The sequence below is a fragment of the Clarias gariepinus genome, chromosome 10 (assembly GCF_024256425.1).
Source record: "Clarias gariepinus isolate MV-2021 ecotype Netherlands chromosome 10, CGAR_prim_01v2, whole genome shotgun sequence".
NCBI classification, from domain to species: Eukaryota; Metazoa; Chordata; class Actinopteri; order Siluriformes; family Clariidae; genus Clarias; species Clarias gariepinus.
The window spans coordinates 18,232,402-18,249,798 of record NC_071109.1 but is presented as its reverse complement, the minus strand read 5'-3'; the positions used below and the strand labels follow the sequence as shown (position 1 = coordinate 18,249,798).

General features: G+C 39.9%; 1 protein-coding gene across 12 annotated transcripts in view; it reads right to left on the bottom strand.

Annotated features, from left to right (window-relative positions):
• dlg3 (discs, large homolog 3 (Drosophila)) overlaps window positions 1-17,397 on the bottom strand; it is an 83,836-nt gene that overhangs the window by 19,181 nt on the left and 47,258 nt on the right. For 6 of the 12 annotated variants that reach the window (XM_053505233.1, XM_053505240.1, XM_053505235.1 and 3 more), the window contains 8 exons: window positions 16,465-16,589; window positions 15,589-15,758; window positions 15,300-15,436; window positions 14,213-14,357; window positions 13,497-13,671; window positions 12,202-12,288; window positions 4,451-4,607; window positions 2,204-2,306 (listed from right to left, as the gene is read on the bottom strand). In XM_053505233.1, the coding sequence (XP_053361208.1) occupies window positions 2,204-2,306; window positions 4,451-4,607; window positions 12,202-12,288; window positions 13,497-13,671; window positions 14,213-14,357; window positions 15,300-15,436; window positions 15,589-15,758; window positions 16,465-16,589 (1,099 nt within the window). The remainder of the gene's footprint in view (window positions 1-2,203; window positions 2,307-4,450; window positions 4,608-12,201; window positions 12,289-13,496; window positions 13,672-14,212; window positions 14,358-15,299; window positions 15,437-15,588; window positions 15,759-16,464; window positions 16,590-17,397) is intronic. The other 6 variants (XM_053505234.1, XM_053505242.1, XM_053505238.1 and 3 more) reach the window with 3 other exon arrangements.

Here is a 17,397-nt window from a genome sequence, read left to right as displayed (position 1 = left end):
GGTTCACAGCAATAATAAGGGTGGTCAATTAATGCAGTTATTTTTTCCTACACCAACATGCCGCATTCGTTTATCCCTTACATAACTAACCTAAAAGAATGAACATGTCAAATGCTTAAATAAGAAGCACTAGCTTTACGTCTTTTCTTATCCTCAAATTCAGGTCCCACATCAGTTCAATAATCTATTCTGGCCTAAATTACCACGTCACTTCTATTTCTATGTAGACGTCCAAGCCCCTGGGAGAGTCCAATTATATTTCAACAGCATATGACTATAGAGATCAGAGTGAGCATGCTGAAACAGATAACTTACTGCCACATTCCACTCATAGTTTATGCAGAAGTAATCACACTACTAACTCTATCATACTTATTCTGCTGGACAAACATTATTAAACCCAGTGGTTCACTCTAAAAGTTGTGCTAAAGTCCTTCTACAGTACTTAGCCACATACATAAGGTGCACTACAAACTGACAGGTAGGACTGCAGGAAAAATAAAATACAACAACAGAGAGAGAAAGCATATAGCAACAACACAAATATAGCAAACAATCCACTAATGCGGGTGAGACTTCATGCCTTAGTTTTGATCAGGTCACTTCCTGACACACCTGAGTGTCTTTACCTGCATGTACATCTGATGTTTTTAATGAGAGTAAATAAAAATAAAACAAACTTTTCAACTGGTAAACAATGACACAAACCAATATTGTGTATTCGCATGGTTATGGGTTGCTACCCTTGAAGCCCTAGATACCAGATATTCTCAGGAAAGTGGTTTACAGTGACTAAGCTAACACACACCGTGCTACCGAGACTCGGCTCGAGCTGTTAGCCGTGAAAAGGCTAACTTAGTTCATGTTACAAGTTCATATCAATAACTGTAAATGTCACATGTTTGGAAAACAATTCTCAAATCGCCTAAAGCTAAAATGAACAAAGTAAAATTACTGTAACGCAAATAAAACAACAGCAAACCTAGCTAATTCAATTTGACCAAACAATGCACAGCGTTAGAAAAGGAAAACTGAGCACACACACACACACACACATTTTACACCAGACCCGATATCACTGTATTATTCCATACTTTTAAAAATCTAAAAACACCCACAAACTACTTTAATCCCCATGTTGTATGTAATAAATGAGTTTTTTTTTTTTTCCTCACCCGCCCGGCTGGAGCTCCCTCTGTTTGCTGTAGCCAAGTTACACACACATGCACGCGCGCGCACACGCACACACCGCCTATTCAAACCGCTCGGGAAAACATAAAGCGGCTTATAAAAAGCACCGAGACGGTAACCAAACTAGCAGCGGATCATGCTGTTGTCTGCATACACGCTGTCTTGTTTTGTTCTTCACTGAAACAAGTGAGAGGCTTTCTTAATAAAAGCAGATTAAAGCAGTTTCGGTCGTCCTCGGTTTGCTCCTCCCTTCAGCACGGCAACCGCATGATCACACTCGGAGATCCGCGTTCCAGCGCGCGAGTTTACCTCAGACTCGCAACCTGGTCACACGGGACACACACCCGTTGGATGTCCAGTCCCACAACATGTACACACAAACTTCTGTGATTTTAACCCGCGGTTCTGTCCTCTGTTCTTCCGAGCTCTCACTTCTCTCTCTCTTTCTCCTCTGTAGAGTCCCGCAGGAGTGAGTTTACGGTGATCCCTCCTCCCCTTAACTTGCGCGTGAGTTAGTCAGAGCTGGTGAGCTGCACCAAGGCCGCACAATACACACACACAATACAGCAGCTCCCTGTAGAATGCGGTAATAACTCGAAATCAGCCACCAACAACTACGTCCTCGTTTGCACACTTGTTTTTTATTAACCAGGCGAGGCTCTGTAGTCTACCTGTCTTAAAGAGATACCCCACATATCCTCATTCCTGCACCATGAAATTCATTCAACCAGCAAGAAATATGAACCAAATGAGGTGGGGAGTTCAGCCTAGACTTCCTATTCACCACACAGCACATCTCAAATGTCTTTCATGAATAATGAATACATCTTTACAAATGGACACCAACGTGGGGGTTTCTTACAAAGTATTTCCTAAGCATTTAAATCAATACAAAGCTAGAGATCAGCTCACGTGTTACTTCTCTGCCATGTACAGTATATACTGTATGCATGCAAAACATAGCACATGATTTTACTAATACAATGCAATGGAAATTTAATACGATCTGTACCTTCGGGTCTGTACTGGGCGATAATGGTGACAGTTTGACCAGCCCTCTTCAATGCAGCTGCAGCTTGCTCATGAGTGGCATTTCGCAGATTCACACCATTCACCTGACACAAAAGAGAGATTAAATTGTCTGAATATTATTATAATGTTTCTAGCCTGATTGGCCAGGACCTACCAAAAGTGGTTCAAAAAGAGAAAACCAGTAAACTGGCGACAGGTGGGCACCGTACAACAAATTGCTGAAAAAGTTAATGCTGGTTTTGACAGAAAAGGGTCAGAACACACAGTGCATCACAGTTTGTTGAGAATAGGGGCTACATAGATACTGAACAGTTAGAGCGCCGATGCTGACCTGTGTCCACCACCAAAGGCCCCTACAATGGGCATGAGAGCAACAGAACTGGACCACTGAGCAATGGGAGAAGATGGCTTGGTCGATGTATCACATTTTCTTTTAAATCGCATGGCTGGCCTGGTGTGTGTGCATCGCTTACCTGGGGAAATGATGGCACCAGGATGCACTATGGGAAGATGTCAAGCCAGCGGAGGCAGTGTAATGCTTTAAGAATTATTCAAGGAACTCAACCACAAGTTCAAGGCTTTGACTTGGCCTCCAAACTCGCCAGATGGCAATCCAATTGAGTATCTGTGGGATGTACTGGAAAAATAAGTGGGATCCATGGAGGACCCAACATGCCACTAACATGACTTAAAGGATCTGTTACTGACAGATTGTTTCCAGATACCTTCAGAGGTCTAGTGGAGTCCATGCATCAAGGGGTCAGTGCTGTTTTGGTGGCAAACTATAGACCTACTCAGTATTCAGACCTTCTTTTTCACTGGTTACTCTTTAGTTTTTTATTCGTTTTAACATGATACATTAATACAGAAGACTACCAAACTATGTAAGAACACAATTATGTAGTAAACAAAAAGTGTTAAACAACCCAGAATATGTTGTATATTTTCAATTGTGCAAAGAAGCTACTTTTAATTTGTTGTAAAATCAATCCAGATGACTTCCTCATGAGACTGCAATAAAAACAATAAAATTAAACATTAAAAAAAGAAGGTGTGCCCGATTTTTTTACTGGGCCTGCACACATACACCCTGGTACTGGATTGGGGCCCCCCTTTGCCTTTGCCTGCTCTAATTCTTCCTGCCACAGATTTAGCAAAGTTCTGTAAATATTCCTTCGAGATTCTGGTCCATATTTACATGATAGCATCACACAGTGCTGCATACTTGTTGGCTGAACATCCATGGGGCAACTCTCCCATTCCAACGCATCCCAAAGGTTGGATTGGAATTTGGTAACTGTGAAAGTAATTTGAATACAGTAAACTCATTGTCCTGTTTAAAAAATCAGTTTGAAATGATTTTAGCTTTGTGACATGTGGCAGTTAAACTAAGGTGCCCAAAGTGTGTCAAGTAAATATCTCCCACACCATTACATCAACACCACCAGCTTGAACTGTTAGCAAAGATGGATCCATGGTTTCATGTTGTTTACACCAAATTCTGTCCCTACCAACCGAATGTCTCTGGAAAACATTCTTCTATTGTCCAAAATCACTTAAATTACCTTTCCTTACCATTTTGATGCTTGGTTTAAACTTCAGCAGAAAGCCTTGTCCATGTCTACATGCCTAAATGCATTGAGTTGCTGCCATGTGATTGGCTGATTAGATTTTTGCATTAACAAGCAGATGAGCTGACTTTACTATCAATTTATACTATATATTCGCACCTAAGTATCATGATAATATTGTATTGGGAGGCCCCGGGTAATTCCCATCCCTAGCATATACCGTATACAGTATATACATTATATAAAGTGATCAGCCATAACATTACAATGTAAAACATTATGCCTGATATTGTGTAGGTTCCCCATGTGCCACCTGGGCAGCTGGGCATGACTCTACAAGAATTCTGCGGTGTGCTGTAGTGTTGGTGTACACCAAGAAGTTGGTAGCCGATCCTATGGATTGCAGGGTGGGGCCATTTCATTGTGGCTCAATAAGCTGTGGTGCACTGGGTGTTCTGGTGCCTTTTTAAAATGGACATCTTTTTATGGGATCGAACCAGATGTGTTAACCTTTACTCCCCACAGGCATAGATGAGCCTTGGGTGCCCATCATCCTGTCACCGGTTTGCTGGTATATAAATGGTAATCAATGTTAATATGACATAAACAAGAGAAGCACCAGAAGAAAGTGTGAAATGTTATAGGAAATTACTGACCGATAGGATTCGATCTCCCCTTCTAAGCTCGCCGCTCAGGTCAGCTGGACCACCTGCCAGGATAAACGATACAAAGATTCCTTCTCCATCTTCCCCGCCCACGATATTGAAGCCCAGGCCTGTGGAGCCCTTGTGCAGCAGAACCTTCCGTGGTTCCCTGCCAAACAAAGAAAAAATCTTCAGGACATGGAGCATAGCTCATGCTAACTAACAACAGTAAGACAGACAGACAGGTGGATAAACAGATGTACCTTAGTGTGTGTGTGTGTGTGTGTGTGTGTGTGTGTGTGTGTGAGTGTGTGAGAGATGGGGGAGGGGGTTGGTTTAAATGTGTAAAGCAGTTGTCTCTATACATATTTTAAGGTTCCCCAAAAAATCAACACCTCCATCTTTTTGTTTTGTGGGAAGTGACCACCTTTGGGGAGAAATGTGTTTAATTTATGAAATCTATTCAAAATCTATATTACACTAAACACCTTCATCAATAAAATAAAGTTATATGATTTAATCTGTGAAATATATTCAATGTGAGTGACAAGCCTTCGTTTTTATACAGAAACTTTAAAAGATACAAGTACTGTTTTGCTAAAATGCACAGTATGCTCAACCACTTCTGTTTTAGCTCCCGTGACTCATCTACAAGCAGAGCAACATTCCAGATTGCCCAGTCCTGGCATCCTGAAGAGTCTGACCCACACTGAGGAACCATCAAAAACCCATCTCCAAACACACTTGAATGCAGGGACCAGAGACATACATTCAACCCAAGTTGTACCACAGACACCTCAAAACTCTGATTTCCACAATGTATTATTCATGTTTTCCATTTAAGAACATTCATTAAAGTTCTTCCAGAGTTTAGTACTTGGGTTTACCATCAGCCATCTTTCTTTGATTCCTGGGGTTTGTGGCTCGCTTTTGCTGATTAAAACCGTTAATCAGTGGCACTTAATGATGGACTGTCTACTTCTCTTAAACTTAAGACCATAAATAATCATTTAGCTCAAATGAAGAGCAGAAAATAAGAAAACAGGTCATGTTTACCAAGCTAATATAGTGGTGCTTGTAGAGAACAGTCAGCGCAGGAAAAAAAATCACGGCGCTACATCAAAATAAAAAATGTATTAGAGTCTATTATGTCTGTATATTAACTGGTGATATAAACGAGTAAACTGTACTGTACATGTGGCACTCTGGGAATATAGCAAATAGTTTTGTAGTGTTTTCTCAATCAAAAGACTACAACATACGTTATTCTGATATGTTTACCTTCAAAAGAGAAAATAATTGAGAAAAATTAAAGCTTGCATCAAAAATCCACCTAAGCTAATTTACTTGTGGAAAAATAACATGCCAATTTACTGCCAAATTATTAGTAATTATTTAGAGGAGAGGACTTGTGGTGGTGTGGGAGTGCTTTACTGTTGATACCGACACTTAACCAGCATGTCTCCCACAGCATTTTGCAGTGACATACCATTCTATCTGGTTTGCACTTAGTGGTACCATCATTTGTTTTTCAACAGGAAAATTACCCAAAACAAATACTTCTAGGTTATGTAAAAGTTATGACGGAGAGTACTCTATCAGATGATCTGGCCTCCACAATTACCCGATCCAAATTCAGCTGAGATGGTTTAAATGAGTTTGACTGAAGAGTAAAGGAAAAGCAGCCAACAAGTACTCAACACCGATGCAAACTTCAAGATTGTTGGAAAGCCTTTCCAAACAATGAATAGTATAAAACATATTCTGGGTTATTTAACACATTTTTGTTGACTACATAATTCCTTATTTGTTCTTTCATAATGTCAATGTCTTCAGTATTAATATACTGAAAGAAAAAAAAAAACACTGAATAAGAAGGTTTGTCCAAATTGGTACTGTATTTATATCCATACATACGTAAATCTAAAAACTATAGTCTATAGTCCAACTATATAAACCGGAAATCCGCCAAGCACGAGGAGGACATGAAAACATGCACACAGCCCCGACGCAGGAATTTAACCCAGGACCTGGAGGTGCAAGGCGACAGTACTAACCACTAAGCCACTGTGCCATCATATGTATATTTTACATTTTACATTTACAATTAGCATGAAAAGTTTCACATCCATATCAAAAGACATTTGGATTAAAAGGTTGGAAGATCTTAAAGAAGACAAAGCATGCATGTGAAACTAGTCTCCTCAAGCTAGTGTGCGATTACCTGGAGGTCCCGTCCCAGGTCCTGGAGGAGACGTGCTTCTTACCCTGTCTCTCCATATTTAACCTCAGCAATGGCACAGATGAGGATATGTTCACGGTGAACATGGTGCCTGACACCAGCTATGCCACGCAGCCTCTAATGTAAGTATTATAAGTTATTCCAAAGCCATCTATTTGTCTGTCCGCTCTCTAGCATGGTGTGTTTGTGTCTGTCTGCAAGCGTGTGGAATCTCTGCCTGTAGGGGTATGATGGGAAACAGCTCCACTTTGGCTGTCATACACTTGCTTCAACACAGAAGCAGAGTAAGATTTAACTCTTACACACCCTCATTCACCCTCACTTTCTTATGCAAGAAAAACATACTGTTTGTGATATTAAGATCCTTTTTTTTTTTTTTTTTTTAAACAAATGTGTTTGAAAAAGGCCTTTGTGACATTTAAATGTTTATCACTTACAGTATGTGAGTTCTGGATGAGTATCCAGCCATGCTATTTTTCTATTTCTATTAAATTAACTAGCAACCATGAAGTCCAAATGAACAACATTTTCTTATGTTAAGCTGCTGTATGACATGCATGTCTGAGAAAAATGCGAGGGAAAAATGCAATGCCAAATGAGAGCCATCAGGATAAAATAATACATACATTTCCAAAGATCATGACTTAAGTTCTCCTCCATGCTTTGAGACCTGCATCCCCTTACTGTTGCATTTTCATGTGTTCTAGGAATGAAACAGTTAGGCACTGATAGTAGTAGCATTTTATCTGTCACCTTTTCTCACACTGTTTCCATCGCTCCTTCTGGTACATTTGCTGTCTGTCTCCCTCTGATAATGTTTGTAGTGAGCGGCCCTCCCCCTGGCCTTATGGGGCACAGGCTGAAAATCCCTAACCTTCCTGCTGTGGATGAAGCTGTGAGGTTGTTTATTGGGTCACACAGTCCCTGTGTGCTACAACACGCTCTCTCTCTCTCGCTCTCTCTCCCTCTTTGTGTCTGTCTTTCTCTCCCTGTGCTCACAGTAATTGGCTATGCTCTGGTGATTAATGGTGGACAGAGCTGACACATCTCCACACAAACACTCTCTCTGGGAAACACGTTCGCTTTGGCACAATCACAGGTTCATGCCTTCCATGGCTGTCACATACCACTCTGTTCTTTGTCTCTGTTTTCCTCTTTCTTTTAAAGTTTTGAGTTAATACTCTACCACAGCTCTTTGCCTCATGTCACATGACTTTATTCTACTGTGACTCTGCAGCAACAGACTGTTCAAGATATGCCAAGCCTTTTGGAGCAGCTAAGAATAAACTAGGTGTGATAAATGATTAACAGTTTAAATTCAGAACATTGATTAATGTTGCCAAAAATAAAAAAAACCCTCTCCGTAGTTTAACTGGGGTGACCATGACTTAGCAGTCCCAAGATACCTAGAGTAATATAGTTTTTAGATTATGAGCTATAAAGAGACCACCCATTTTTACAGTCACTATTGGCTCAGTGTAAAGTTACTGATTAGTCTACTATGAACTGTATGTGTACTAAGCAATCAGTGATGTCAAATAACTCAAAGACGTTTCCCACAAAACCTCAGCTGATGCTAACCTCAGCAGGGTGTTTCCTTGTTTTATTGGGCAATTCTGTGAAACAGAAGACACAAAATAGGTCGTAGGGATGCAAGGGTACCATCCTGTATGCTCTTCCACAGAGTTGGTTTAATGATGATGCGGTCTAATATCACTTTTTCAATGCCCTGGCACACCAACATACCAGTTACATGATCATAATATCTCCCTCTCAAAGGGTCTTTCTATTTTGGTGGTGGAGGCAACAGTTTAATTCAACAATTTCATGTTGCACAGTCATTATTACACATTACCACCTATGCTTTGATTAGATTTTACTTTTCAAAATCCGCTATAATGAGGTTGAATCTCAAATGCAGGATTCACACAGCTTTTGATTAACAAATTTTCAAGGATTTTGATGACTTAAAGCTAAATTTTCAAGAATCAATTAAAAAACTTTTCCGCCCATAGGAAAAAAGAAAGAGAGAGAGAGAGATAGAACAAGAAAGAGAGAGAGAAAGAGAGAGAGAAAGGTAGATAGGTAGGTAGATAGATTGATAAAACCTGTATATTCATCACATTGCAATAGTGACATTACATGCTGGACTCAGTAGCTCTGAGCTTGGATATGTTGGCACAGCATGTTGCTATAAAATGGCTTCCATTCTAACAACGGGTAGGCAGAAGATCTCCACTGAATCTCAAAAATATGCATCTGGCAGAGACTGTGGTTCTAAGGTGGATCAGATAGACATGCAAATGTATCAGTGACAGGCTTGCGGGAAGCACAGATGGCCAAAACGCTGATCTAAGTCCCAACTATGACTCAGTGAGTGTCATACACACATACACACACATGCACACGCGCACACACAGGAGCAACATAACACCATACAAAAATTACTACACATTTATATCCATAACTCTACATATTCATCTTTTTGTAATACCTATGAAAATAACTTTATTATTTATTTATACAAACTATGTTATCCAAAAAAAATATATATTGAAAAATCTATTTTCACTACAAAGTAGGTTGAAGACAGGGAAAGTATTATCTTTTTTTTTCGTATAGTATTGTTTTGGTATTAAGTATTATGATATCATATTAGTACCAAGGTCGAAATTATATCTTTCCATCCTAACAATGTGTATGTCATTGTTTGTCTACATGTGACTTAACTCAAGTATGTTTATGCATGTATGGGAGTACAGGTTTTCTATCACTCTAATCATTTTTGTGTGTGCGTTGGTGGTGGGGGGGGGGATTGTGGAGGGATCTGGGTGTGGCTTGCTCTTCTCCCTGAATAACTGAAGGGCAGCTGCAGCACTGTGCTCCCGGATTAACTGTCCCTGATCACAAAATCAACTTCTCACTTTTCATCTAATTATAGGAAGAACAGACTATTGTTATATAACTAGAACAAAACACATATCGTGGAAGTGGTTCAAGGCAACATTGGTGTATGTGTGTGTGTGTGTGTGTGTTTGCATGTGCACTGGTAAGGTCTAGAATCTCTAGACTTTATAAGATAAGATTAACAATCTACCTATAAATACGTTGTTAAGAAGTTGAGCCTGCTGCTGATATAGCCAATGAAATCCCTTTCTTAAATAACTAGTTGTGCACAGTGGAGTTCCCATTGTGCTGATTCACTGATGTCAATGTGGGTGTATTTTTAACTATAATCATAAAAATACATATGTGCAAAAAATAGAATTTGCTTACACCCACCAGAATTAGCAATTCACTTGGGAGACCTCATTACTTGAGCTTGTGCCAAACGGAAAATAGAGCTATGGTTAAAATATTTACACTACCATGAAGAATGTCTGTCTATATATAAATGTGTAAACAGATTTTAAATAGCTGTTGGGGTGCAATAATTAAATTAAATGTAATTTTATTTAGCAAATTTTTTACAGTGGACAATGTCATAAAGCATCTTTACAGAAATAAAAAATTGCAGATTTTTTTTTTATGTAAAGAATGTATAAAAAGAATATATATACAAATAGATAAAGCTATACATTGTGATTTAAAAAATATATATAACTTTTTAAAAATCACAATGAATAGCTTTATCTATTTATCCCTAATAAGCAAGGACCCTGAAAAAGAACCTATGAGAGAAACTCATCCCCACTGGGGTGATTACTGGACACTGTGACCATAAACTAATTCCCTTATAAAGTCATTTGCTATGTGGTTAAACATGATATTATACAGTATAATAATAAATGTGGTGTGATCAGATGAATCGAGAATGACACTGGATGCGTCAGGGTACGAAGGGAAGTGCATAAGGTGACGCACCGATCATGTATTGTTGCCACTTTACAAGCTACTGGAGGTTCTTTAGGTCTAGGCTCAGCAACAATATGTGGCAATAAAATGAATTCAGCTGACGACCTGAATGGACTGAATGACCAAGTTATCACAACAATGCAGAAAAACCTCCATATTCCAGGAGTTTAATTGTTAAAGGGTGGCTCTGGGAACATGGGGAAACATATTGGGCACCATAACCATAAAGTTAAAGGGAGTTGAATAAAATATAAGAGTGCAAGAATTTCTTTTTGGAACAGCAGCATACACTTAGCGTTAACTATATAGTGCTAAATAGACACTAGTAAAACAAACCCCTTCAGTTTCTCCACTTGCACGAACATGCGGATTACATATTGCAGTGAAACCCATCCTGGTCTTAAGTCGAGCATGATACCAATAGGTAAAGTTTTCCTTAAGCGGTACATGTAGCACAAACAACTGAACAAATACTTTTAGTTAAAAAATTGCAAATATTCCATTTAAATGATCAAATTAAAATACACTAACTAAAAGCAACATACTGTACTGAAAAAGAAGCAGCACAAATAATCACTGAAAATAGATACACAATACTGAGTGAAATGGATGATAGATGATTACAGTTACGGTACATGCTAACCAGTTAGTTACAGTATATCACACAGACTAAAACATCTAACAAACACACACAGTCTAATGAAGGAATCAGACTTACATGTGTTTAATCATAAGATTCGAGACGGCGTCATGAAAGTGATGAAGACAATATTGATGAATAGAGGCAAGAAAATGAGAAGATGACAGATGCTCTATCTCCGTAGGTCTTGGGGTTTAATTGACTAGCTAAACCCTAGTGTCACACTTTTAAGTAAAATTTATTTAATTAAAAGCAATTGTCACAAGGTTATTTGTTTTAATTTATTTACTTTTAATATTTAATTTAATTCAACAATATATTAGTTGCTGAATAGCCAAAAATGTTTACTTCTTTTACCAACATTTTGCCTTAGATGAAACTGCACATTAGAAAAAAGTCTGATACTGTATTACAGTATAATCGAAAGAATCACTCATTCCCAAAACTTGCATTGTTATTAAAAATATTTATTATTATTACTATTATTTAAAATCGTTTTTCCACATTTTCTTGGTTAATTTGGTCTAGGCCAATCGCCACCCACTAGGTCCCTCTCTACTATTATACAACAACCACTAACCACTGGGGATGAAAGCACACAGATCTGCATCTTTTTATACAGAGCAGAATAACAGATGTGAAAGCTGACCTGTTCTGCATGCATAGGCTCACAAATGTAATAATGCCATCGCTCCCACCCAGACAGCATGACCAATTTTGTTCTCTTGACTCCTGACCATGGATGGCTGTGGCATCATCTGTATACAAATTCTCATATAAATCGTTCAATGATTAAGACAAATGCTTCTTTGTTTTGTCGCCACTTGGGAGCCACTGCCTCATTGTTTTTAGTCCTGCTGACTTATCCAGGTTTACAGTGTTCACAGATCTGCACACTACACACATCATTATGTGACTAAAGTGAGACGGTGATGCTAGGAGGGTGCAGAAGGGGTGACTGTCAGGGCAGGTTAACTAGGCTAGGCTGGGATAGACTGAGCAGAGCAAGAAGCAATGGGTTAGTACCTGCCAGTCCCCCCTCTGCACAGGTGGTTCGAGGGAGGGCTCATATCACTGAGAGCTTTTTGGATGACACTGTAAATAGGCTTGGCCCTAGTGAGAGTACAGAAATCACACAGTAAATGGGGCTGGCTCAGACACAGAGACAGCAGACACACAGACAGAGACTTTGGCATGTTCAGTACATTAAACATGCATACAGAGACATGTTTGTGCACATACACATATGCATCAGTAAAAATTCATACTTTTCTGATTTAACAGAGTAGCCTCAGGGGCTCTCATGTCCCTGGACTGAATGTAGTGGGGGCTGGACTGAGTCACAGCATGATCTCATCCAGGAAACTGTGGCAGTTTTTCACTGTTAAAGGCTGAATCTTTAAATGCCACTTCCCAAAATCAGCTCTTTTCCACAAGCGCTGTATGTGCTCCCCCAGATCTGGCGAGGCTTAATTTATCTTTCATTTTTCTATTTATCCCACAAATACACCACCACACAAAAACATAACATGGAGAACCCAGTTATGTTATACTGCCCACATCCATAACTTACTTAAAAATAATCTGTTCTATCAGTAATATTAATAGGAATTAAACAAATAAAGCAAAATAAACTGTGTGGTCTGAGATAATATATCATGCAAAACATCACAATCTATCCAATTGTAGTGAAACACAATGTACAAGAGCAAACTGGGACTTTTGATTGTGCAGAATAACACAAGTATGAGAGTAAAAACTACAGTACAGTATGTTTATTCCTCTATATAATCCCCTGCTACACTGATGCATTTATCCCAGTATTTCACTAGTGCTTGGATACCATCAAAATAGAACACTGGACATACACTGGAAATGGACATGATTGCTTCACATGTGAAACGCTGGCCTCCCAGGAACCCCCCTTAATGGCACAAACATGTGCAAATGGCTTGGAGCATGGTCAGGACTTCACGGGGGGTGTGGTAAGAACTACCAACGGAGTTCCTGTAAAGTGCAAGTGGTGCAGTGTGCAAAATTGTACTTGCACAAACAGAACGCCTTTTGGTGATCAAATCAGGCAGTTTTTTCAACTGAAAACACTTTCCACCTTGATGGTATCCAAGCACAAGTAAAACGCTGGGACAATGCAGTAGTGTAGCAGGGATTATATAAAGAAATAAATCCAGTTTTGACTTCTGATAACTGTGTTGTTATTCCGCACAATCAAATGTCCTGGTTTAAATTAAACCTTACTTGTAGCTGTCATGATTTACACAGTAAGTGATTTTGTGAAAGCAAATAAAAGGTGAAGAGCTGACCTCGTGAAATCGTCCTCCCCCAGCATGTGTCGTGGCACTGGAGAATATCGTGAGGGGGTGACCTGAGGAGGCTGGTACACAGGCTTGGGCTCCATGGCTCCCATGTATGCCATGCTGGAGTTGTGGCTGACGTGGTTATCCACCATGGTGGGGAAGGCTGGGGGGAGGGCGAGACCAGTAGAGGGAAAAAGAGAGATGATTAGTCCTGAAGTGGTTAATGCCGCATGTATGCGTCGCAAAAGCACACGTGTCTGTGAGAGATAAAGCTAGGATGAGAGACGAAGCATGTGAGCATGTGCGCATGAGCCCAGTTGGTGCCTGGCAGAAGCGTTAGGTGTGACTTTACACAGATTTGTGTGCGCCTCCTCGCTCAGCAGGAAAGAGAGTGGAGGAGGGCTGTGTGTGGAGCACTGTGGCATGTGGGAGTCTGGAATAAGAGCAGACATGGTACGCCCACTGCTACACCTCTGCACTGTTACAAAACTACACAGCAGTACACTAAATCATGTCTTAATGTCTCTTATAAAAGTCATGGACATTTGATGGGTATGTTGAGTACATATAACAATTTTTGCTTTATTATGAGACTGTATATATTAAATGCTGAATGGCCGTTAACACTGAATGCATTTTAATCCTGAAGCTCAAGATAAATATTTTTTTTTATAGGAAATGTTTATGATTTGAAGTGGAGACTGGCAGAAGGAGGTACGTACTGCTAGAATAATCCGGAGGTGCGTACATGTCGTTGAGGTGCACAGGGCCTGGTTTAGCCACTTTCAAATAGACCATGTCTGAAGTGTTCTTCAGTGCAGCAACAGCCTCTTCATGACGCACATCCTGCAGGATGATGTTATTTACCTTCACACACACACACACACACACACACACACACACACTGGTTTACTGTCTTTGTAATGCATTTCCATATATTTAAACAGCATTATGTAGGTAAATAACGTAGGGACAAGTAACCGCTAAGGGACATGTTGAAGACCATCTTGAGACGATTTAAAATTTTCATATAATGCATTCTTATCTGTATGTAAACAACTCCTGGGGAATACCGACTTGTGCTCATAATCCTAAACTTAAAGCAGTTTATGCCCATTCTTACCAGAAAATTTGGCCCTCGCAAAAGACTAAAAACCTTCTTGCATGGACACACACACAAGCCAGTATCTGGTGTTTGACCCTAGGTAGTGTGACAACGTGTTTGAGGCAATGGGAAGGAAATCATGAAGAAAAATGCCAGGTGGACCCTTGTACTTCTCTATAACAGGAAGAAGATGAGAGATGCAGGAACTGGTTCAGGGGAAACATGTTTCCGTGCTGTTTTGAGCTGCTGGTGGAATTTATGCGCACATTTAAACACCACAAAGACCTACACATGATCGTCATGTCCCGTTGGTATTCAGAAAAACCACATTGTTTACATTTATTTCTACAAGTTTGTCTGTGGCTCTGTTTTGCTTTGAGATACAGTACATCCACCCGGCTAGTGGCTCTGATCGTATCGGTAATCAGCTTCATCTGGAGCTCTGATCCATATCAGTCGTTTCAGAGTGCTGTAAACACATGCACCTACAGTGTAGCTATGTAAAGAAAAAGATAATACTGGTACAAATATATGTATGCAAGTACTGAATCAAACCACTTGTGGAAGTAACACTAGGCTTTTTTTATGTACAGTGCTTAGGGAAGTGTAGACGTGGTATTTTATAGCCAGCGATGCTGAAAGTAACACTTTGTTATTTTTGTTTGTGTACAGTGTTAAGGGTAAGTGTAGACGTAGTAGCTTACAGCCAGCAGACGATCGCCTGTCTGCAGCCTTCCGTCTTTCTGTGCAGCTCCGCCTTCAATGATCTTTGTGATGTAGATGCTGTTGTCTCCTGGGATGTGCTGATTGCCAATACCTCCAGCAATGCTGAACCCCAGACCTACAATGTGATGTGAAATTTACAATTAACATTCAACCAGATGGACAAAGTACTGCAATAGCTTGGCGCCATAACTCCAAAAAACAGCGAGTGTGGATGTCTGTCTGTGTGTGTGTGTGCGTGCAAGATGTCTGCTTTGTGTTAGCTCTGACCTTTAGGCCCTTTAAGCAGATTGACCTCCAAGATGCTTTCGGGTGGAGACTGTCTTCTGCGCACTAGCAGTCGGACCACAGGGCCAGCCTCCTTTAGAGCCTCCACGGCCCGGCTGTGCACCACCTCCGACACATCCACCTCATTCACACGCAGTACACAATCATTCACCCTAACATGCACATACATACACGTCATGTTAGTCTGTGTTAAATGACAAATGTCGAAGTTTCACTGTAAATCTACTCTGATTTTCGACAATCAGCACTGTATGCCTTCTGTACCAGAGTGTTTTCTTTTTAAAAAATGTTCTAGAGCAGCATAACACATGTAATAAATTTAATAAAGATAAATATAGTTGCATCAGTAACAGCAGGAGGCAAGTATGACCATGGTTCATAATCGCTAGTATACTTACAAATAACATGACAGTGGCTGAAAGGCAACATTCTTTTGCATGCTATATGGTACGTCGATCACACAACACAGTAAACCAAACCGCCCTGACTCAGACTAAATTAAAACCATTTATCATTGTCTTTACGGAGCTAAAATTTATGAGCTAGTATTCTTTTTCTTTCTCTCCTATTTAATCCTGCTTAAAAAAAAAATAAAAAAAAAAACTGAAAAAATTTCTATCTGTGTAAGACAAGCTTTTGACCCACATTTTATGCTGCCCACCTGGGAATTGTGACTGCTTTGAAAAATGGTCACATTTAAGAAATAGGATACTGGGGTTCAGAAAGCTCTACAAAAACACACAACTGCATAATAAAAATTAGGGCAGTGGTTCTAAGGCAGTGGTTTACTAGGGCAGAATTTCTTCGAAGCAGTGTTACTCAGAAAAAAGATGACAGGAAGCGAGTTTGCAGACTCACCCCAGTCTTCCATCCATGGCTGCTGCACCTCCAGGGATGATCTTTGTGATAAAGATTCCTGGATCATCAGGAATATGTGGATTATCAATCCCTCCAGCAATACTGAAGCCAAGCCCAGAGTTTCCCTGTACATTACAGGAGAAGGATCATGTCTTTAAAACTAGCACTTTGCTATCTTCTTAATATACAGTAGAAGCACCTTTCTTCTTCAAAGGAAAGCAGTTCAGAATACAAAAACAATATGTACAGTCCTAGAATGATGTGAACAATGTGATATTGTGCAACAATAAAGTGTTACACCTTTTTCTCTATAGTCTTTCTCTCTTTCTTGTTCTCCGGCTTTCCCTCTTTCTACCTGTCACACTACAAAGGTCCCTTTCGATTACCAGGAGGTTGCAGGACAGGTCCCAAAGAAGTAGGAAAAAAGATCCACTTTATTATTTTCTATAATTAATGAGGAACACTTAGGGAGGCTGACTCCCAAGCCAGTGCAGGCACACTGAGACCCACTGTCAGTTGTTACACACCCACAGACCTTTTACTGTGTGATCCTAAATAGTTTATTTAGGCCTCAGCTTGGAGAAATTCCACTTAGTAGAGTAGGAGCCCTGCAATTACCTTGAAAGCTAAGAGATGCATCTTGGACCTGTAGGAGACCCACAGTGCGCTGGCATGCACTGACCCTGCTACAGCAGCTTCTGCCGTTTTAAGGTGCCGTATACTATCTGATGAAAACTTTATTGCTTTACACAAAATGGAAAGATTCGGAGAAAGCCTCGGCCCCTGGGAGGCTATTTATGCACTCGTAAGTTTAGCGTTCACTTAAAAACAGTTCCTTCTTATGGACCATTTTGTCATTTTTAATGAGTGTAGCCGGAGAAGTTGAATAAATTATAAATGGAGAAGGACTGCAGTTTTTCCTCTTTTTAGAGA